The 23702-nt window shown below is 37.0% G+C and overlaps 1 protein-coding gene across 4 annotated transcripts in view; it reads left to right on the forward strand.

The window, feature by feature from the left end:
• Positions 1–23702, forward strand: part of ARHGAP15 (Rho GTPase activating protein 15) — a 331391-nt gene that overhangs the window by 210348 nt on the left and 97341 nt on the right. For all 4 annotated transcript variants that reach the window (XM_082312214.1, XM_082312216.1, XM_082312215.1 and 1 more), the window contains one exon: positions 14861–14938. In XM_082312214.1, coding sequence (XP_082168340.1) covers positions 14861–14938 — 78 coding nt within the window. The remainder of the gene's footprint in view (positions 1–14860; positions 14939–23702) is intronic.

The raw sequence follows: 23702 nt of genomic DNA on the forward strand, positions 1-23702 counted from the left end.
GGCAGGCATTTGAACCAGTTGCCGTCTTTGTCATAGTTACCTGATACCTGTTTCATTGATTAATCTGTTCCAGAGAAGTGTATCCATTTCTATGAAAAAAAAAGGGGGATTTGTATTTTAAGCCTTGCCAGTAACAACAAGCAGACACTCAGTGTGCACCAGAGTAACATTTACAATGCCTGGGCCAAATTCATGCCTTGTGTAATTTTATTGCTTTTACTGGAATTACACCAGAGATGAGTTTGGCCTTTTGCCTTTTTCTAGCATTGTATAATATATCTGTTAGTGAACATGTAGAAGGAAACAGGGCATTTTGTCTTCAGAATTTTCCATAAAATCTTTTTCAATAGGCTTAATAAATAAAATAAACCACTTAACCTGTGAAATAAAAAAGAATCAAACAACATTTTCTCGGTATTAAAATAATGCTAATATACTTTGTAAATCAAGTAGTTGACATTTGTACATGCTGAAACAAAAAGTCTAGAGAAATTTAAAGCCAGCTGATTGTCTCTGGTGCTTATGCTGTGCCAAAGAGAAAAAAAAGGTCTTGACATACCCCCTGGTCAGAGTCAGATTCAGGGAAGCTCACACATGAGGGTATCCACCTCCTAGCCATGAAAAAGATAAAAAGATAGACACAAAAAACCTCTCTTTTCCTCCTGACTAGACCGAGGATGTGAGGCACTATGCCCTAGTACAGTACACATGCCATCACAGACAAGGAGCTGGCAGTATTTCCACTGTAAACCCCATTTAGTCAGACTTTACAGTTCAGCCATTAATAGAACACTCTGGGCTAACACTTGACAAAATGAGTCTTGGCCTAGAGGAGATGTTCACACACACACACACAAAAAAAAAAAGTTAAGTCCATTAAGTTCCTTTAGGGGAAAAAAAAAAGAGGTAGTTGTTGTTTCAGATTCTTTCAGCATCCCTGTTGCTTAAAAATAAAGTTATGTTTTTAAAATAAAATTATGAAGGCATAATTCCACAATGTAGACTAATTGCTTTTCCTGTGGAAAACATAAATTACTACAACTACACTATTTTTTTTTTTCAAAAAAAAGTTTGACAGCAATAAAAGAAAACACATAAAAAAAAGTTTTGCTGTCTGTATGCAACACTATGGGGTCAGTTTAAAAACCCTTGTCTCCCTTTTTTCTGCCTGCAATTCAACAGAGCAAATAACTGCAGTTGTATTTTATTACTTCAATTATTTGCTGTAGCAGCTTGTGTTACATCAATGTTTTAACCATATAATATAGCAGTCTAATGGGATTGATACCTAAGTGAGAGAAATCGTACCAACAGAAAGCTTCAGGAGCAAGGTAGAGGGCAAATTAAGAGGGCAGCTTAAAAAGGAGGCTTTATGTTAAGGTTTTCACTTCTTTAAGAGAAGATTTTTTAGCTCATTTTACTCCCCTGAACTTATGAAACCAATATTGTTAGCAATCTAGTAACTGAATTGTCCCTAAATTGACTACTGAATGATAAACCCCCCTGGAACTGACAAGTCTTTTAAAGATCTCCAGTTGTATATTCACTTAACAGATTGTTTTATTATAATCAGGATCCTCACAGATCATGGATGTAATTATATAGCAAACCAACTTCTTTTTGTCTTCATGCAGACAAACAATGCTGCCTGGTTTGGGAGGAATGACATATATGTAAATGAGACCAAAATGTGACCATTTTGTTTCATAACACAACAGAACCATATCACTTGGATCCTGGGCAGCTCCAGCCAGCCTGATCCAGCTCTCTCTTCATGATTCCTTCATGCACCTTTTTTTTTCTGGTGTCAGAGATGATGCATTTCAAATAATTGAAATTCTCGGGAAACAGACATTGCTATTAGAAACTGCTTTCTGATGTTTATTCTACTTTGTAATGGATATAGGTTATTTCTTTCTATCATTTCTGCTTTACTGATACCAACCTCTGTCTACCAAAACAGACGGAGACTTCTCTTTAAGGACCTGAATAGATCTATTTTGTGGTCAATTGTTGTTCCTTACAGTTAAGGAAATGCTTCAGTGTTTTGTTGGATCAGGGCCTTAAACTTCATATATTTGGATCAGAAATGTAAATATCCAGATTTTCTCTCAGGATTTAAAAACAAAGAAAAAGAACTTGTTCAGTTGCTCAGGTTATGGGCCATTTACAGATAATACTGAGGCTCTTAAAATCATCGTGGACCCCTGCCTACCAAGGGTAAGGTGATGAGTCTTCTCTGAGCTGTCTTCACTCAGAAAACAAGAAAGTCCTCAAAAGACAGAAAGAGGCTATTCCATGCTTCTTCCTCCCATCTTCCCAGGAAAAATTTCCCCCAATATTTCAAACCATATGTTTAGATTTGTCAGTCCTGGACTGACATTGTGTTACGTGACATAACACACCAAAGTAGCTGCCACCAAATGGCTTTCCTGTGCCAGCAGTAACCACACAATGGTGTTGGAGGTACCACAACTTTTTGTTTACTTAGAAATGAAATAATTTTGAGGAGTGTATGGTATCAGTTAGCAAGTGTTGAGTTCTTTATGGTGATACTGCTCATGTTGACTTAAAAGGAAAACGGATCAGCTCAGAAATCTTTAATAAGAAAAGTTTCTTAGTGTACTTGTAGTGATGCCCTGTGGAGCTGCTAGAACTAAAAATCTGTCAGCATACTTGGTAGAAACTTAGTTTCATGGTTCTCTAACTCATATGATTGAGATTAAAGTGAACAAAATCTTGGCACATAGTTTGGCAGTCGAGAAGCATTCCTCTGTTTGTGTGTAGATGTGTGTGTGTGAGACAGAGAGACAGAGAGAGGGGGAAATTTAGCAGCCACTCGTTTGGTGTTAAATTATCAGGTGTTACATATTTTTAATAAACCTTAGTAGAAAGATAAGATGCATCCTCTTCTAATGAAACCTGCTTTCGCTTAGCTTATAAAGTTAACTTTGAACAAGCTGAGCATCTACTCTAACCACTGAAAACAAAACCATTCAAATTCTCCAGCCCAGCTAAACTGTGAGCCAGACTTGAATCTAAACAGGAAGGTGGAAGATGCCGGAAGGGTGCTCTTTCAGCAAGCTGGTTTTCCTACTTTACCACTAAAACGGAGGAGCTCACAAATGGCTTTCTTTAATGCCCTGATTATGACCTGCAGGACTATCCTCACAGCAGTGGCTACTCTCTGGTCATAAATAGCACCGATCCAGTGACAGAGCTCTTTGCACAGGAGCACTTCTACCATCACTGAGCAAAGACACAATCTTTTTAGACACTTTGCAAACAGTCATGATATACTGATTTTTGAAAAATACCTGAATTTGCACACTAAAAATTGTTCACAATGGTTTCTTTTATTATCTCTCTTTCAGTTGCATTTTTGTGTTCTGATATGTCATACATTAAAAAAAAAAAAAAGCACAGTTGACAGTAACAGTTTGTGTTAGAAACTTTGCAACTGTCTTGGATGTCTCTATAGTAAATGTCATTAATAATACAGGAATTTTCACCAAAGAAGGAAATTAGATATGGAAAACACTGTATGCCAACTTCGCCTTTCCAAGCCTTCAGAAATACCAGAGGGTCTGTGTGAACCCTAGTAAAAGGGATGAGATGGGATTTCTACCTTCCTTACATCATTCCATGTCTCAGTCAGTGTTAAGATACAAAGACAATGATTCAAATCAGAATTCTTCTCGTAGCTTCAAATTTTAAAATAATTATCTTGCATGAAAATATCAAATTATATTGATACTTATGCATTTACTGCATGCAAAATTCCGCTAACAGATATCCAGTGCATTTTATTGCCAACAACTAGTTTTTTTCTTATCAGAAGTCAGTACTTTTCTGTATTTCTTGCATGTCTCAGTTATGCTTTAGTTATATTATTTGTATTTCATTGTGATTTTTTTTTGCATATTTCAAAGTAGCAATTTTTTCTATTTCAGACTATACTTAAGCAATGTCTTTCCAGGAGTTCTTGGGCAATTCATACAAAAGTTTTTTGCTACTTTAATGTAGTATAGCATGGTGTGCATGTCGAACCATAATATGAAAACTATGGAGTTTCTTCTGTCAAAGTAACGAAGTATGCGGTAGTCTCTTAAGTTTTGGTACTTATTACTCTTTGTAACCCAGTTCAGGATTTTTATGGTTTCTGTAGATATCTTGACTATATTTTTTGCTGAATGTTACTGTTGTTGATGGTTCAGATTTTGCCCAAATTAAATGGAGGCAGAAGAAAAGCTTTTAAGTTACCTGAACCTGTTTGGGGACAGTAAATGTAGTGGGAATGACAGGAGAAATAATATATATAACTACAGAGTCCTGCAGCTAAGATGGCAAAAAGAAGTGGAAAAATATCTAAGCACAATAAGTTTGTGTCATATTAAAATTAACGTTTCTATTTTTTCACGTAGTACTGCTTAATGTAATGTTAATTAGTTCCATAACACTAAATATGACTTTTGCAAAACTAAGAAAATTTTGCTCATTTATTAGACTGGAGGTTTATCACACAAAGGAAGGTGTAAGAACATTCAGAGGAATCCCATGATTTTAATCATTATTGTGTCTTTAAATGTGTGCAATGTACACTGGGAAAGATATTATAAAAGTAAAAGTTATCTACATAGATACATACACACACACACACATTTATATCACATTTATATGTTAGACAGATATGCAATGCTAAGAATTCAGTAAGTTGGTGTTAGCTATATGTATACTTATCTTCCAAGACAGCCTCTGAGTTTTCCACACAGGCATGGACTGTAACACCCAAAGGTGTCTGATAGTGTGCCTTAGACTAAAGAATTTAATTTTTAAATGCTTTCTCCCACTTAAAGATAAAGAGCAAATACAAAGATAGATGCCTACAATATGATATGAATAAAGACCATTACCAACTGTACATGAGAACCCGAACTCCATTTTTAGAGCAGGGTTCTGCACATTCCTTCTGTTAGAAATCGAGAACTGAGCTGGTCTAATTTCTAACTGTAAGAAACAGACCCAGCCTTCTGTGTTATGCAACGAAACAAATACTATCAAATACCTCGCTGATATTTCTTTAACCGTTACAGTTAAACTCTGTGTTTGCACGCACTCCCCAGCAATGCACAACAGCTGTAGGAAATGTCCAGAGGTGGTTAGGTAGGACCCGTTCCTGAAGACAAGATAGATAACCTTGAGACATCTAAGCTTGAACAGAGGATAGCTTCAGGCTGTCAAGTAAAAAATGGATCTGTTATACAGAAGAGTATTGGGCCTATCTGGACTCCTCAACTATCTCTCAAAAGCCAAGGAATGATGCAAGAAGCAGTCCTGTGACTTTCAATTTCCATCCTAAATATTCTTATTCCATCCTAAATTTCCTACCCCAGTCACTATCATTAAAAAAAAAAAAAAAAATCTCTTTGCCAAGCAAAGGCACCGCAGTCCAGAAAATGCAAACTCCTTACCCATTTTGGCTGAAGATTATGTATGCCCAAATGTACAGTTCTTCTGCTTCCCACCATTAAAAGTCCAACAAGCAGCAGTACTAGTCAGGATGGGGAGGTGACATTACTGAGGTCTAATTTAATCTCTCACTATTGTGAAAGACGGGAAAAGATTCGTCCCTACTGTGCACTAAATTCTCTTTAAAATCAGCATTGGGAGTAAGGGATGTTTGGAGAATTGCATCTGTCTCTTAGCTTTTAACCACAGCTCCTACTGATGTCAGTGGACCTGACGGAAAGTCCTATATAGTCCTAAGAGAAGAGTTAGACCCCCCAAAGTGCAATTTCCCTTAGTGTTCTGATGTTGCTCAAAAAACACAGGCATGATGTTGGTGATGATGGATCCCCAAATGAAGCACAGTTTAACCAAAGAGGGATGATTTAGCAAAATGCATAAATTTCTTGTATGCTACTGTCTGTAACAGGCAGATCTTCAGCCAGTTTAGTGAGCATAAGTTACAGCTGGCTTTTGCTGGAATAGTTTATGCTCTTGACCCTCCTCAGTTGTATAGCCAATAGGGAGTTGTCAGGCTACATGTGTTTTTAAACTTCTTTCAGCTAAATCAGAAATCCAAAAGCAAAATACAGCTCTCAGCAGTATCATGTGGAGTTGTGACACTCCCTGGAGGGCTCGGGGTCCATAAACCAATGAATGGATTACAATGAGGCATAAATGTAGTATTTTCATCCATGACAGATATAATCTTGAGCCTGTATTTTTCATGTTACTTAACTCTTTCAGAACGTGATGTGTGACAGAAAATGTCTTATAATGCACACTGCAGTAAATATCAGTCAAGTATGCTTTATTGCTGAGCTCTACATGTTTCCAGAAGTTAACAGGCACAGCTGGGATATATGAAATGGCAATGTTGTATATATTTCTTGAACATATAAAATACCTTGGCTCTCTTCTCCCCCACCCTCCACATTACATCCCCAGCTGTTCTGATCATGTCATACAGTGGATGAGTTTTTCCATCGTCAGCTTCTCCTAAAATGATAACCTTTATTCAGGCTTTCATCCTCCCAAAAATAAACTGCATTATCCACATTGTCATCACATTCAAATTAGACTATCACAGCATATATTGCATGGCACAGAATAATAGAAGTGGTAACTGATGGAAGGTGGTAAACTGCCTGCTGGTAGCTGTACCTAGCAGAAAATACCCAGTGCCAGTATTTAACAGCTATAGATTTTCCTACAAATGACTCAAATCTCTCTACCTGAAATTCCCTTCTGTCAGTCACCATAGTGTCTTATGGCCACACCACCAGTTGCTGGTGAAGGATCATTCAGCTTTTGAAGATTCCTAATACTCCTGAAAGACCTTTGGTCAAGCAGGGGAAAAAAAGTATACTTGATAAAGTAGCAGAGAACCATAGAAATCCTGTTTTATTTCGGATAAATTAAACATTGGTCAGAATGGACCTGCTAACCCATATGTGAGAAGCAGCAACTGCAGCAAATGAGAGCAAATAGGAGTGGTGAAGGAGGTATTAAAAGGAAAAACAAACAAGCAAACAAAAAAATAAACATTCACAAAATTAAATACTAATGTGTTACAGAGAGAGAATGGCTATTGCCAAACATTCGGTAATTTCAGATATTATACCGTGTTGCATAAAGTAAGACAATGTTATTTCCTTTAACAGTGCCATTCCATTTAAAGCAGTGAGCTGATATGTGTACTTGAGGTCTGTATTTGGTAGGGATTTTTCTCCTTTAGCATAAACCTTGTTGATTTAAAAAGTGAACAAAGATGAATCAGGTGGTAAATGTATTCATGTAATCATTTTCATTAATAAGCCGTTATAAATAATAGAGGGAAGGCTTTAAATGTATAATTCTCTGTAGCACAATTGAGATTTTTCCACATCTTCAGCAGTAAGTTAATTAGAATCACCTGCATTTTCTTGGGCGGACACCAAATGGATTGCAAACAAAAACAGATTAAAATAGCTGTAGCTCATGGCATACAGATGACAAGATTCACAAAGAGGACAATCAGGCAATGAAAACCTCCTCTTTTTCAAACATTTTTAAAGGAAATTCAGCTCTTGTGAGTCGCTGTAAAAAGACGTTTGTAAGTGTTTTGCTGAAAGACTAGAATGGCTTTGTTTCTGATCCCATGATGAGTGAAAGAAATGTTTAAGAAAGATCACTTTACAGAGAGATTCAGACTGAAATGTGATGACTGTGATTCAAGCCAAGCCAAAAATTACAGCTCAGAATTAAAGGGGATGGACGTGGCTTGGGAATCCATTTTCCCACATTCCTGAATCTCAATCATCCCAGCCAATGTTTAAAAGAAAATACAGTGGAAAGCAATGAGGTCACTTTGTTTAGCTGCAAGAAGTGGGACTATCAGAATGGCAAAAGTATATATTGGAGGTAACGGCAAAATTACAGTGAACACGCTGCTTGTTCGATGGTTTCATTCAAAAAAAACAGCTTCAAAGCTTAGTTTTGTTTCTTGTTACAGGGAGCCTTCTGAGTAAGTCTTGTTGTTCCTGGGGCTTTTAAACCATAAACTTCTTGAATGTCAAAGACAGTGCAACACAATAGAGAAGACGACGAAGGCATAGCAAGCTTGATTTAGGCATTAAACAGCAGCCCCGCATAGCAGTGAACTGTGTGCTAGTTTAAATTGCACTTGCTTTGTACTGTCGCTATCCTTATTTATTTGTATATAAATATCTAAGTGGAAATTCTACCATCAAGTGATATGAAACAGAATAAAGTATATCATCCATCATATTCACTTGTTACTTATTCTCAGTATGTAATGCTCATATTCAGTGTTGTAATTGCTTCCATTAAACAGTTTCTACAGGGTCTTGAAAACAATAAGATCTTAGTCAAGCTTTTCTCCTTTCATTGCATCTTGAAGTTATTACTGCAAGAAAAAATGAGATTCTCTTTTTATGTAGGAATGCCCCTCATCTTCTTGATATTATTGCAGTCAAACATAGAATTATTTCTTGTTAGCTAATTTCCTAAAGAGATTCGCCAAACCTCATGTCAGACACCTCCTATAGGGTAATTTCTTAGCTTGTTAAGAACTAGTACAATTTCTCCTCTCCTTGCTTTCCCCCCCTATCTCTGCCTTTACTAAATTCTGATACAATGTTGGATTTCTACTGATAATAGAAAAAAGAAAATCTTGTTCATGTTACCTTGGATTTGGGCTTGTCTGTCGCAGGTCCTGCAGCTGGGCAGTGCTGGTCACGAGTCCAGTACCTGCAAATGATGTGAAAAGTACCGATGGAGAGGACGTCTCTGCATCCTCTCTTTAATACGAAGTAACAAAGCATATATTTTATGTTTCATTTTATTTGCTTCAATATCAAGTCCAGTGCTCTGCTGGAGATCCTATATGTAGCACATGAAGAGGCGCAATTTGATACTCCTCTTTCTATAATTCAAGGGATCACATTAGTCCTCTTTTCTATAGCACTGAACTGAGAGATCATGTCAGCTAATTATTTAAAATAATTATTTAAAATTAAAATATTTAAAATAAGTGCCTTGTAACCTGCATCCAGAGTGTTGGACGTACCCTGTGTTTCTCCATACAAAAACTTATTTTACCAGACTGTGACCATTTAAGGTAGCAGTTCAGATCTTCTGTAACTTTACCTGTCCCTATCATCATTTAATATCTCCCTGATCTTTGTGTCATCTGCTTACTTTGCCAACAGAGATTTTTTTTCTCTCATTGTCCACATCTCTGATAAAGGTATTAGATGGCACTGGACTGGGAGCTCTATTCTTGAGAGCTCTGCCAGTTATGACCTTGTTAACTGATATCTCCCATTAACTACCACATTTTGAGGTCTGTCATTGAGCCAGTTTTTAATCCGTGTAATATATGCCCTGTTAATTCCATAAAATGCAAGTGCTTTAATCAAAATGTCATGTGGTACGAAGTCAAAAGCCTCATGGAAAGCCAAACATACTATTTCAACACCATTGCCCTTATCAACTGGACCTGTCAAAAATCCAATCCTATCAAAAAATGCAACAAGTTTGCTAGACAAGGCCCTGATTTCCATGAAACCATGCTGGTTGGGATTAATTATATTTCGCTATGAATTATTTGTTCATAGAGTCCTGAATTAATTATTTAAGTCCGTCTGGGACTGAGGTCAGTCTAGCCAGTCTCCAAGCGCATCCCTCTTACTGCCTTTACAATATCAGAATAACTCTTCTGCCACTGTTTCCAGCCTTAGTAATTTCCAAGGATTTCTCTATATTTTATTTGCAAATAAGAGACGTGTATCATGAGCACCAATAAGTGAAAACTGTTTTTTTTTGCAACAGTGATTACCTCTTTGTCCTTCAGATTGACTTCCAGTATCATCCACTGTTTGGTCTCCTAGGTTTGTTTATCCTTTTCTGCCTGGTAGAATTATCTAACATGACATTTGTATGGCACCCACTTCCATGGTAGCTGAGTACCTTCTCTGGACTGGGGATGGGACCTGTTTTCATATCAGATGTTAGCTGGGATGTTGTTTTGAGCCTCACGAATGTGGCCCTTTGATGGGAGGAGTACAAGAAATGTGTAGTTCTGACGATCAAAGCAGCAGTTTTGTTCGAGCAGAGCAGAGCAAATCCCGGTGTCAGCCTTCAGCCCCGCTCCGGGAGCTTTAAGGCATGCCTAATCCCACCCAATGCCACACCAAAAAGCAGGACAGAGATGTCAGCAACACTGAAAACCACACTGAGTGCAGACAGTCTTATGTTTAAAAGGAGTTGGTGCTCGTTTCAACCCGAGCTGATGAAGCTGCGTACCAAGTTTGCTGGTTCAAGTATCTTCAGCTCACACCACCTCTGCACCGCAGGTTTTACATCCATATGTCCCTTGTTTGCTGTTAATGCACCCATATTCATTTTCTTTCTGTGCTGTAACTCAAATTTGTTTCGTTGTTCTCATCATTTTCACCTCTGATTTCCATGGCATCAGACAAAAATTTCTTTGCTCCCACTTTCACCTGAAACTCTGGGTACCTTTTGTAACCCTATCCAGATACAGTACTTTTAATACCCAATTTTATTGTGTCAGATTTAGTCTTTGCTACTTTTCATGACTTTCCTTCTACTGGCATACAAATATTGATCCTTTTGTGAAGCTATTTTTGTTTCACATTGTTTTGTGGTGTTTTTCTCATCAGACACATTATCTTGACGTTGGCGTATTTGCTGCATTCATGCATTTCTGCTTCTTTAAATGACGTCGTGCCTCACTTTTGTGCCCTTAGTAAACTTTTAAAAAATTGTTTATAAATCAGATATTTATGGTAAAATGCATATGAAAACACGAGGAAAGAATTATAGTTTTAGGGAGAACATACCCTGATAATGACCTCTTAAATATTTGTAAAGATAGCCGTGGGCATCTGAGCCCACAAAATAGTTTATAATACAACAGCTTGATTACATAATGATACTTTAGTTTTAAAACGTATGATCTTTCTGTTTATGGGAAGGCATAATAGGCTCCTTTGAAATACAATATTTTTGCCCTGAACATAACTGATTTTAAATGAAAGGACTAACTAAAGAATGCCTTTCTTCAAGTTTGTACTTCACTTTGTTGTTGAATCCAGCACGATGGTTTCTTTTACAAAACTCCTACCAGGCCTGGGGACCACACCTATTTCAGGATACATTAATTGTGAAAGTTTCATGGCTTTCTATGCAGGAAGTTACCTAGTACCATTTAAAATGGTATGTTTCAAATTCTAAATCTTGTTACAAAACAGAGAGAGAAATTTCTGTATACCACCACCCCCCTCCCCTCCACACAAGAGAATTTGCCTTTATATTCAGTTTGAAGATATTGTCAAATATAGATTAAGCTTAGGCAGAATGCAATGTGAGTTGGGAGAAGGATTTGTTCTATGCAATAGAAAAGAATTAATGGGAACGTTTCATTCAAGGTAGTTCATAAAGCATCAGGACTACCTCAATCAATATCAAAATCTAATATTTTAAAATGTATGTTTGGATAAATATATCACCTAAGCTCTAATGTTTTCTTGTGTTTTTAATGTTTCTCTGCAACACCTGGTTCCAGCTCAGGCTGCTACTGGAGCTGACACTGACCTGCATTCATGGTTATTTCCATTTTGGCTAGAAGCAGGAGTGCAAGAAATGTTCTTAAACAAATGTTCTTCTAACATCTTCTGTGCAGTTATGCAGGAGTGAATACAACCTCCATTATTGTTCATGAATCTCAACCAAGTCTGAGTTCAGTTGCCTTTTAACTTTCTCATCAGCAGTACCTGCATAATTTTTGAAAATAAAATAGTTAAAATTTGTCTATAGTTTGGCAGCTAAACTGATGTATTCTTGAGTAAGTCCTATTCCTACATTTCTTATACCATTACAAAATTTAGGGTGGAAATACTGTGGTCATTGTCATGCTTTTGGCTATCATTTCTAATTGCGGGTCCATCCTGTTCTCAGGTTCCTCATTAAAACAAACAGAAATAGAGTTGGAGATTGGGATATAAAGCAAATAAAACACTTGTTCTCCTCTGGGGCAAAATCCAGCGATTCTTCCCTGATAAATCCCACTCCAAAACACAAGAAGGTCACCCTATAGTGAACAACAGTTGGACTTTATTACAATGAATATTTTTTCTGAAACGTTCTTTACCACTATACTTAAACGCCAGCACCAGATAGGAAACTCTGCTAGGCTTTTGTTTCATCTTGTTCCCTAAGTATTTATAGCCTGCCGTGAAGAAACACTGACAGCAGCGCAGTGATGTTTTTATTCTTGATAGAGGTGCCCTTAAAAGTGAATTTGCTTTGAAAATTGTTCATAGAGTCAGGATATTAGAACTATAAAGTCATATTTCTCTCTGTCTTTCTCTCTCTCTCTCTTTTGCGCCTAATTGGAATTCCAAAATAAGTTGTTAACAATCCAGCTAAGACAATGTGGTCATGAAAAGGATGTCCAAATCCACCAATTTACATTGGTTTGGTTTGGCTTAACTTTCAAAGTTCTTGCAGCAGAAAGTTGATGGCACGTGAACACTATAATTGGCTTGATATTCTTGGATTTTTTTTTTTTTCCTCTCTGCCATATTGTATAGTGTCCAAATGAAATGTTAATCAGACCTCACTTCTGGACCAAAGTAAATTTATAACAATAATAATGCACTTGTATACTCCAGATCATTTTGCAAGATGTAATATCCACCAATTTACAACATAGTTTGTTGGTTTCACTTGATCTGGATAATTTATGCAGGTTCCAAATTGATGCTATTAATGAGACATAGCTATTTCACCCAAAGTGACATGTATCGTTTTCGCTTCCATATATCCAAAAAGAGTAAGAACTGAATTGAGTTAGCTCCAAACAAAAGTTAACATTCTGTTTTGGGGCTTGTTTGTTTGTTTGTATGTTTTATTTTTCCTCTTTACCTTCTAGTTTAGACATCAATTTACATGATGCAATTCTTAATCCCTTACCACAAGAGTGCCACATTCCTGTGCTGGGAATTATTCTTGCTCTCTCACTCTCCCCTTACTAAAACAGAATGAGACTCTTCAGAGTTAGGATAGAATTGCATTACTTAAACATTTTAGTAATTTCCATTTGCTCATATGTTATATATCCAGTAGATGGATAACTTCCAAGTGTTCTTGATTAACAAATCCTTTTTGATTTCTCTTAAATAAACTTTTTCTTTATCCCTCTGTAACCAAAGGGGATCTTCCTGAAATGAATCATCACTCTCAGTATTATGTTGCAGGACACCCACAGGTGCAGGGTAGAAAATTGTCTAATAGAAGTGTATAACATGGAATTATTATTCATTTTTAAAACAGACTTTTTTCATGTAAACCAAATCAGAATGTTCCTAGCAGGATAGACATAAAATATGAACTGTATTTTGTAGAGAGAGAAAACAAACACACAAACAAACAAAAGAACTTATTTGGTTTCAGTCTGCATCAAAAGGAAAGTTAAATCTTTTAAAATTCTTCAAGATCAGTGAGGAATACCTCCAAGAAGCTAAGTCCACTGGCTACAGCATTCATCTGCCGAGGCATGATGCAAGCATTTTTGAAATAAGGACTTGAACCTCGGCTCCTTCCTATTTAGGTGTTATTACAACCGCCCTTCTGGGCTTTTGGACTTGTTTTCACCCTTTCCTATAGTTTCGGTTTTTAATTTTTCCCCACCCCAAATTGGAAAAAAAAAAATTCCCCTAGATACATTCTCTGGAAATAATTCCTGAAAAATTTTGGTTTTGACAAATTAGCGTTTTCCAAGAGAAAGGCTTTCTCTGAAATTGCTTGCCAAAAGCTAATTAAAACTTCTGTACCAAGTGATGAGTAGCCTTAAAAAAACCTGTTTTGTGTAGCTTCTCTTAGCTTCTTATGTACTTGCAGGTTTTAAACGTGAAATGACAATGTACAGTTTAGCGTTTTCCATTTTTAAGCATGCAGATTCGGTCGTTGTTGCACAATAGCTAATTCTCCCGGGAAAGGAGAGCAGTTCCCATGTGCTTTGAAATGCTACAGCTATGCAACCAGGGCTGGAAGTGCTATTTTAAACAGTCATATCAGCAGAGCTTGCTGTAGGAGATAATATGTCACAAAAGGGAGTATGACATCTAGTTTCACCTAGAAGATAAACCTTGAGTAGATATGCAGGGAGAAACAAGACTGTCAGGTTGTCCTTGAAAAGAATGGCCTATATTAATGAAGAAATGTACTGCAGGGCATATGCTATTTGGGATATTTAATTTCATCTTCAAACTTGTCTGATCTGCTATGAAGAATATAGTAGAAAAACGGTAGTTGTGTGTAGTCTCACACACGTCATGATTTCAGAGTGGGTGTCTCACTACTTTATTTTCAGAAAGGTCACAGCCTCAGAAATTCACATCTGAAAAATCCAGGCCCCAGACTGAGAAGTTTCCCCAGCACTGTTAATATAAACACCCCACATTTAAGCAGGGCTTGCATAGCATCCTGCGTATCCCAAACAGCCCTTCTCTATGAGCACGAGAGCTAATTCACTCTTCCTTTCCCGTCACACTCAAATACCTTTTCAGAACCGTATTCTTCTGACAGAATTACAAGATAATTATAGTTAGGTGTTTTGTATTCACTTAAGTTAATCTACCACTTTTATTTTTCATTGTTGTTTTAATCAGGCAGGAGGCACTTCAGTTGTTGTCAGGTGGATTATTTTTCAGTCATTCACTACACTGCTCTTCTTCATACTTGTTAGGGTGCTTCTGGCTTCCTGACAGACGTACAAAGAAAAATACTTATATGATCTAAAATGAAATATGTGTTTCTCTTTCAGGTCTAGATGTTGATGGAATATACAGAGTTAGCGGCAATCTGGCAACAATACAGAAGTTACGATTTGTTGTCAATCAGGGTAAGTGATTCCTCCACCCTGGTAATGTTTTGTTTAGTACTTAACTGTCTCAGATGACAGTATTTCAGAATCTGCTATACATTAGTGGCATAGAATGATGAGCCATGTTTTGGAAAAGTGAGGAAAGGGAAGGTAGAAAGATATTGCACAGAGGGAAATGTCGTTTAGGAGAGAGGAAAAACAGCAGAGTAAGCGGAGGAAAATAGTAGTTAAACAGGAGATGAGAAACAAGCAAACAAAAAAAAAGAAAAAAGGAGGAAATGGATACATGAAATAAGGTGGCAAAAAGCAAAGCATATGTAGAAACCAAAGAATCAAAGTGAGGGGAAAAAAAAGATTAAAAGGAAAAATAGCAGATTGTTTGGATGTTGAAAGTTAAACAAAACCAAAAGTAGAACAAGGATCCAAAGGAAACCAGTGAAAGAGAAAAAGGTGCTGAAAAGAACTGAAAAGGAAATACTAAAAGTAGAGTACTGGCTCTGTCAAAGTCAATGGAAGATTTACCACTGCTTTTTGAAAAGGCAAAGATTTGACCCCAGAAAATGGGAAGAGGAAAGATGAATATTTTAGGGACCTGAGAACCAGAATTAGAACCAACCTGTACATATTTACTGAACTTATTTCCACAGATTCCACATATAATGAACATGTTTCCTTAACTAAAAAGAACATTTTTCACGCATGTGGCCTAAATGAATCTAACATTGATCAATAGATACTGTTACAGGTGTGGAAGCTGATACTGGTAGCTAATTAAGATAAATGACAAATACGTTCACCTCTCTGAGCAGTTTACTACTCTTGGCAAAGACTAAATATCCCCATATTTAATATCTTAGCAAATATTATCGATGATAGTGAACCTCCTGATACTAACGAGAAAATAAAATTAAACTTCTCAGAAATTAGGAAAAATCCTTAATCCTAAATTGCATTAAAGACTTTATACACTTTTGATTTAATCAAGTATAAATGTGAAGCTGCTGCAACATTTTCTCCTACTTTTTATTAACTCTTTTAAAGTTACCTGAAGACTATTAGCAGAACCGCTAAACATTGTGTATTGTGTGTGGTTTCTTGGAGATCATAGCTGTTGGAGACCTACTTCCTCAATTAGTTTTGTACTATACATAAACTAAGACTTTTGACTCCAAAATTCTCATGAAATTGAGAGATATGAGAGATGTAAAAATATTCCCACCTTCAAGTCTCCATTTACATCTCTAGGAAAGGTTTCAGGGGATCAGTAGATGTTTGCCACCTCCTCAGATGCTCCAGATCAGACTTGCCTTCAGCGGAAACTGGAGGGTGAACTCTGGTTTATGAGGAATCAGTATTTATGCCAGTAAATTCAGTCAGACTGAATAAATCATCAGCTTCATGGTTTTGACTCATTACTTGGGTTCCTTTGGATTTATAGTTGTTGGGTATTTGTGTATCGATAATGTAGCCTGCCTTGGCTTTCAAATGATCACACACTGTATTTTGTTTGGAGACAGAGAGGCAAAACTGGGATTTTCTATCTTTCTTCACTGCCTAGGATCTTTCCTCAGGAAAAAATGTGTCATAAAAGTAATGGTCCTGTCTATCATGTCTCGTGGCATCCAAAGGTTAACATACTTGAGGTTAACATTACTGCTCAAGTTTTCACCTAAAACAGGTGGGCTGATACTGTAAAGCTATGCAGAAGTCTAAGCTGGCTTTTTGCAGCACAGAGGTACCAGGCACCTTTTTCTTCTGGTTTATACCACTGTGAAAAATGAAAATATAAAGGTGAAGTTAATGGTACATTAAAGCCACTCTGACACTGGCTACATAGGACACATGCAAGAAATCTGTCTGTTGAGTGACCAATGGAAGCTGCAAGCAAGAAACAGCCCATTGAGGCACAACATACCTGCAAAACACACCATGGGCTGAACAGGATTTATTTAATGCCTGCTTGGGAAGGCAATAGCGGTCTCCAACCAATGTCCCCAAGGGCCTGCTGTCCCCTGTCGATTAGATGCTGAAGACAGCAGCAGGTTCAGACTGTTTTATGAAGTCACAAAAGTTACTTGGAAAACCAGTATGTGCTCCCAACCTGCTTATTTACCAGTCCTCTAAAGCTCTGCAGTGGGATGATGTTTAATAACGAACTCGCTACGCATCATTTTTTCACTCTGTAATTATTGAGACCTCCTAGAATCAATCCCTGTACCTTCATTTTTCTGTAGTTAACAGTGGGAAAGCAGTATTTATATCTATGATTTTCCCATAGAGATTTTTTTTTAATATAGTTAAAGTTTAATTTAATTATAAATGCAAACAAATGTTCTGGAAAAGCCTATTTACATTGCAGAGATTGACTGTGCAATCAGTTCTTATACAGGCCAAATACTTAATCGGCTCTTTCTTCCTGCTTGCTTTGCCATTGTGTTACACCTACATTTATAGGATATAAATAATATCTATCACATTGAAAATTAAAGATCATAGAAGAGACTCTAGGCTGGCTGCCATATCAAAGTATTTTTTATTAGAATAATCATTAATTAGAATATAGCAAAGCTTTACTTGGCTCCTTTTCCTATACTGTTAATGTCATCTGCAGCATCAAAAATTAAATAAGAGAGAACTGGTGAATATGAAAGGAAAACACACTAACAGTTGACAGCTTCATCATTAAAGAAGAAATAAGAATAGTAAAAATCTAAAAAGACTCTTGACATTCTAGGAGTTTTGGGGTGAGGATGGGTTTACAATAAAAAAACACATGCTTTGTATCTTTTTAAATTCTCTGAATATCCTTTGTGTTTCCTTCTCAGTTCTTGAGGTAGGCAGATCCTGAGGAGGGCTTTGACCTTGCCAACACAAGCATCAGCAGAACAAACTACCTTATTTAGTTTATCCCTTTCACAGAGTTTTCTTTTTCTGTAAAAATCTATTGATATCACACCTTTTTTGCTTCTGTGCAACAGGATTATCTTTTATCTATGATTTATTTTCCCATTAAGAGCTGAAAAGATCAGTTGATCATAAGAGGACCAGGCTATAACATCTCTCAGCACTTTCGAAACTCAAAGTCATCATTTTTCAAATCACTGAATCAAGGCAGTAGAAGCTGTTTGGACCAATACTGACATCAGGACATTCGTACTTTTCTTAGTCTACAAGCACTAAAAGAATTTTGGTTTTAGAAACTAAGCTACCAGTCATTCAATATTTCTGGCTGTTAACCTATGGCGAAGGTTTCTATAATAGCCAGAGACATTAGACAGAGATGTCCATTCCTCTTATGCTTTCTGTATTATTGGTGAAGTCGAATAGTTGCAATCTAAAGAAAAATAGTTTTTGGTACTTGGCAATTGTTTAGGGATTTTATGAAAAATCTGGAGTACTTTTGTTGATTTTAAGCAAGGTCCAGTAAGTTAAAGCCTTTACAGATATTTATAAGGATATTCTTTTAATTCATACTTGTGGGAAAAGGGATAAGGTTCTATAAATGCGAAGTGTTAAGCCATGTAAAGTGTGCTGACAGTGTCAGGATATGAGGATGCTACTAAAAAAATCAATTGTTTTGTCCCAAAGCCCCAAAGGGGTGGGGCTGACGTGGGCCCTGAGCCCATGGGCAGGGTGGGGGAGCCCCAGGTGGGGCTGCTCAGGGCCATTAAGGCACCACTATATGAAAGTGGGGACAGCTGGGAGATGCTTTTCAAAAGCGAGCTTCTGACCTCATCAAAAATGTCAACAGTGAGGTAAAAAGTGCCTGAGGAAGAGAAAACAAAAAAAGAGGGGACTCTTCATCCATAAAGACGTTAGTATGTAAGTAAGAGTATGAATTTGTGGTGCGCTCCATGCTCTGGTCAAACCCATTGTGTTGATGCCCACTGTGATATAGTGGAGTAAGACCTTCTTTGGGATAAACCCTGTCCTGCTTGTACATACCTGTCCCAGCAATCCTCAATTGCCCTCTGTCCTTGAAGATAAGAGATACCTGGGTGAGGAGGCAAAAGCTTATTTCTTTATGCCTCCTGTGCTAATCTGCTGGGTAGCTGGAAAGGCATTCAATTTCTACAACTGTCAAACAAGCAATTTTCATGAGTACTAAATTAACTGAAAAAAATGAAGCTATAAAAGGTTCATAACACATTGCTGAAACACTAGGATTCTATCCTAATGCATATATGTTCAGGGAAACTAACCATAGAAATACAAATTTCAATACTTATTGGTTCATTCAGTAAGTGTTGGTTCATACATAATACAAGAGAGTTCCTAATTGTCTTTATATCCAATGCTTTGTTTGCAAAATGCTTGGTATTTGCTGTACAGATGACCTTTGCATTCCGTTATTTCATTTGCAATACCTTGTGCATTAACTGCGAAACACCACGTACCATCCAAAGGTCAATTACTGTGTTTTTACGGCTTGGTTACTATACTTATGTAGCAAAGGGGGGGAAATAAGAATTTTTGCAGAGGCTAAATACTACGTTATTGCAGAGAGGTACATTTCCTATGGAACATGAAAAGGACAGCCAAACATATCTGAATTGGTAACTACATTGGGGGAAAAGGCGAATTTAATCTTACCTTGACATTACCTCAAGTTAACAGAAAACATTTTGGCAAAAAGAATTAAAATATTCTGTTGTTTCTTCTGTAAGAACATACTGGAATATAATTCAGTTTAAGAAAAATTAAAAGTAAAATTTAAACCCCAAATACGTGAACTGATTGTGAATATTTATTAACTAAATAATTTAATAATAAAGAAAATGCCTACTTGATTAATTGTTACAGAGTAAAAATTACAATAAAACTGTCTTGATCAGTGCTTTGCAGAAGCACCATTACTGTCTGTGCAGTTGTTTAACAAGGATTTAATTGGAAAGATAAGTGAATGCACATTTAAAAGTATTGTTAATTTGCTTTATAATCACCCCATCCTTCACAGTATTGACAGCACCAGGCACAAACCCCTTTCTCTTTTACAAGTATTATTTTCCATATGTGCACAATAAATTCTGAAGCAGTAATTGGAAATTTTATGGATTTCGACATACCTAGTGTTTTGAGTTTATAGGTGCCATATCCCCTCTCTAAAGGTAGCTCATAGGTGGCATCGTAAGTAAAATCATTGCCTTTTTATTACCCGTGGGCTGTTTTGGAGGTTGTGGTGTGGTAGTTTGTTAGTTTTTTGGGGTTTGTTTTTGGTTTTGTCTTTCCTAAGGAATATTTAATTCCTATTTACTTTTCCTTTTCATTTGAAATGTCAACAAAATCCTCATTGCAACATAATTTTTGATTTAATAAACAACAGCCATCAAAAACAGTAATCTTCAATATGTTTATATTCCATCTGTACTTATATTTATTGTTCTAAAATGGCTTGGATTAATCAAATTGACAAGTAAGAGCCCAGACCATATGAGCAGCTAAGGATGATACCTTTAACCAGCAGGATTCTTCAACCATACTGGCATGTTCTTTATCAATGAACTATGAGAAAAGAGGAACAAATCTTGGGATTTAATTTTTTTTTTTTAATATTACTGATTATATGAGCTTGCTGGGACCATATGTCTGAGCCTTGCCTATCAGGAACCAGAGTCGTTTCCCGGCTGACTCTGCCTCAGCGGGCAGAGCCCGTGGAGCTGACACAAGACCGAAGCTGCCTTTGAAACGGAGCCGCCAGGTCAGCACAAATGGGCTGGGTGGTTTTGAAGCAAGCATTTAGAAAGGGAAAAAGAGAGGGAAGAAAAAAAAGGAGGAGGGAACTGGGGGGAATAAAGAAAAAAAAGAAGGGAGAAAAAAAAAAGCAGCAACATCTTTTCACAGCTTTATTTCTTTAGAATAAGAAAAAAAGAAAAAAAAAAGGAAAAAAAAAAAAACAACAAAACTCCCCATTCAAAAATACTCAAGTCTTTCCATTGACCCAATATATCCATTTCAAAGGCAGCCAGCAGCTCCGGTTAACAAAGGCTCTGTGGGCAGAGGAGAGCAGGTCTTCAGTCAGCTGCCAGCTTCCAGAGAGCAGCTACAAACATGAAGGTCCAACAGGATCATCGCAGGCTTTATTTTAAAATTGCAGCAAGGATCACTGGAAAAAGAGGAGAAAAAAAAAGAGGGATTGGTTCTCTTCTGCAGTCGCTTTCCTTTTTGTTTGTGGGTCCTTAATTTCTTGTGCATATGCATTAGTGAGATTTCCCATTGTATCCTGCCATCTCACACGTTTTTAGACATTTTAGGAGGTTATTGATGGTATTTTTCAGGCATATGTGAGTATCCTTAGAAACACATGAACGTTTCTTGGCTGGGGTCTAACCTTAGAGCCACCCTCCAGCCTTGGTGACGTTCTCCATGTGATCAAGTACGGCCCAGACAGCAAAGCCTTCCTCACTTCTGCCAGCAGTTATTCATGTAACCAGTCTCACTGAGAAACCAGTAAGAGTGGTCCAAAGTTCACGTTGGAAATATCAGGCTCAAACTGGGTTACTTGCTAGCTGAGAACCAAAATGTCTTGAAAGCCTTGAGTCAAAAATAGTTTTTTCTTTCCTTTTCACACTTCCCAGGCAAGCACAGAAAATAAAATGGACTGAAGCAATTTTCAGAAATAATTATAAAACAGCTTGTTTCTGGGTTAAGACCTGCATATGCCAAGCTGTAGCCAAGAATTTCATTTTTTAATTTTTTTTTTCCAAGCTTTAAAACTCTGACAACAGAATACTTTAATTGAGCACACAGTAGTTGGTGAATCAATAAATATGTGCATGTTACTGATGTGGGTTCTTCCCGTTTCTCTCTGTGTCTGAAAGTCTATTTTAAGATATAAAACATTTTTTTTATTATTATTATTCAAAAGAAGGTGTGGTTTCTACATCTTGCCCTTCTTTTTCCAGAGGGGAAGGGGGGGAAGTACAGTACCCCAAACAGTGATTTGTAAATATGAGTTAAATAGTGAAACCTGATGGAAATACTAATTTTTGCAACCAATGCTTTGAATTATTTTGTAAATAATGTGCATTCTATACAAAAAAGAGATGACAGAGCTAGAATATTAATGTTTTTTCCAATATAACGTATTTGTTTTCAGTGTGAAGGAAAAAAAAAGAGAAATATAATCAGAATTATAAGTCTTAGTTGCCCAATCTGTAGCTCTAGACACTGTATAATTTCTCTTACCAATGGTATTGTCATGTTTTTCTTTTCAACGGTGTGATGAATAAGTTGGTAGAACGGGGCAGAAGAGGCAGTAAACTAGGTTAGTGTGGTCAGCCACAAACATACCATGGATTTTATGGCATGTATTGTATGATCAAGCATTTAAGACATGCCTTTTATTTCTTTTCTAACCACTGCACTATTTGCGTTACAATAGCTTTTTGCTTAGTAACACTTCAAGAAGTTGAAGAGCTTCTTGATAACCCCTCAAGGAGTGTTATTTAGGCACTGAGAAGGACTGTAGTTTTGCATGCTGTAGCAAGGGATTGCCTTTTTTTTTTTGGGATGCTCTTCGTTGTCATGGGTGACTCTTTGTTTGGGTTTGTTGTTCTGATAGTAATGCTACAGGAAATACCATTCCACAGAGCTCCAAAATAACAAGGAAAGGAAATAATTTATCGAGTCATTTGTTAAAAGTATTAACAGGAAAACTTTCTAACTATGATTTTTAGGATGATGGAATAATCTCCAGAAGCTGGGGGTTACCAGACATATTTATAGATAAACCAAACAAGTGTCAAAGGTATTTTGCATGGGATGATTTTGTGCTGCAAGTAGACAGAGACCCTGGAGAACTAAGCTACACAGTTCCTACTTAAAGTTGGTCATGCTCAATGTCTTATGAGATCATGGTGTGGCCTAATATTTGGGGTGTTTTTCTCCCCTGTGGTCAACATCTGTAATTCTGTGGTTGATATGAAATACCAGCTGACAAATATGAACATGAAATAGGGTCTGCAACAAAAAGGGTGATGTTATATGTGGATGTACATTACATAATATTACGCAGGGTGGCATGGGATGAGAAGTCGCCACACTGCGGAATTAGGCTTTATCATGGTATTTGTGGTCTCTTGTATGCTGAGAACTGGGAAAACCCTAAATACTCTGGTAGATACAACTGTTGTGAGTAGTGAGTGATTTTGGTTGGGTGAGACTTTGGTAATGCATTTAACTGTTGAACTCCATTGGTTATTTGAGTGGGAGGTAAGAGTGCTGGGGACCAAACTGGGACATCACTGGGGGCCAAACTGGAAAACTTTTGAAAGAAAAAATCGGGGGGGGGGGGGGGGGGGGGAATGCAAACTATATCTTCAATAATCATTGGAAACTTTTGCTTTTATGAGGAAACCTATGTTCTTTTATTGACTGTCTCATTTGTGGATACAGTCTTCCTTAGAAATATATTCCTGCTGAAAATAAGTTAGTTTTCTTAAGAAGTGTTCAAGTCACTCAGACTACCATTTTTTATGGATTTAAAATTGAATATTCCCGTATTTCTCTCTCTCTCTCTCTCTCTCTGTCTCTCTGAGTATTATTGTGTAATTCAGTGGAATTTTTTGCATGAGCAAATTATCATGGTCTTGGAAAGCATCTTCCCTTAATACAGTCTTTGGACATTTTGGCCTTGATTCAGTTACATAATCATTGGTTTTTTAGTGCCACTTGAGAGGATGCTGAGTATCAGAATGACGCTCACAAGGCTGTCAGGTCTAGCAGAGGATATACAGGAGAGTTGTACCCTTGGAAACTGGGTGTTAGAAGCCAGGTGAGATGG

This window comes from Platalea leucorodia (assembly GCF_965183815.1).
Source record: "Platalea leucorodia genome assembly, chromosome: 5".
In the NCBI taxonomy this organism is placed as follows: Eukaryota; Metazoa; Chordata; class Aves; order Pelecaniformes; family Threskiornithidae; genus Platalea; species Platalea leucorodia.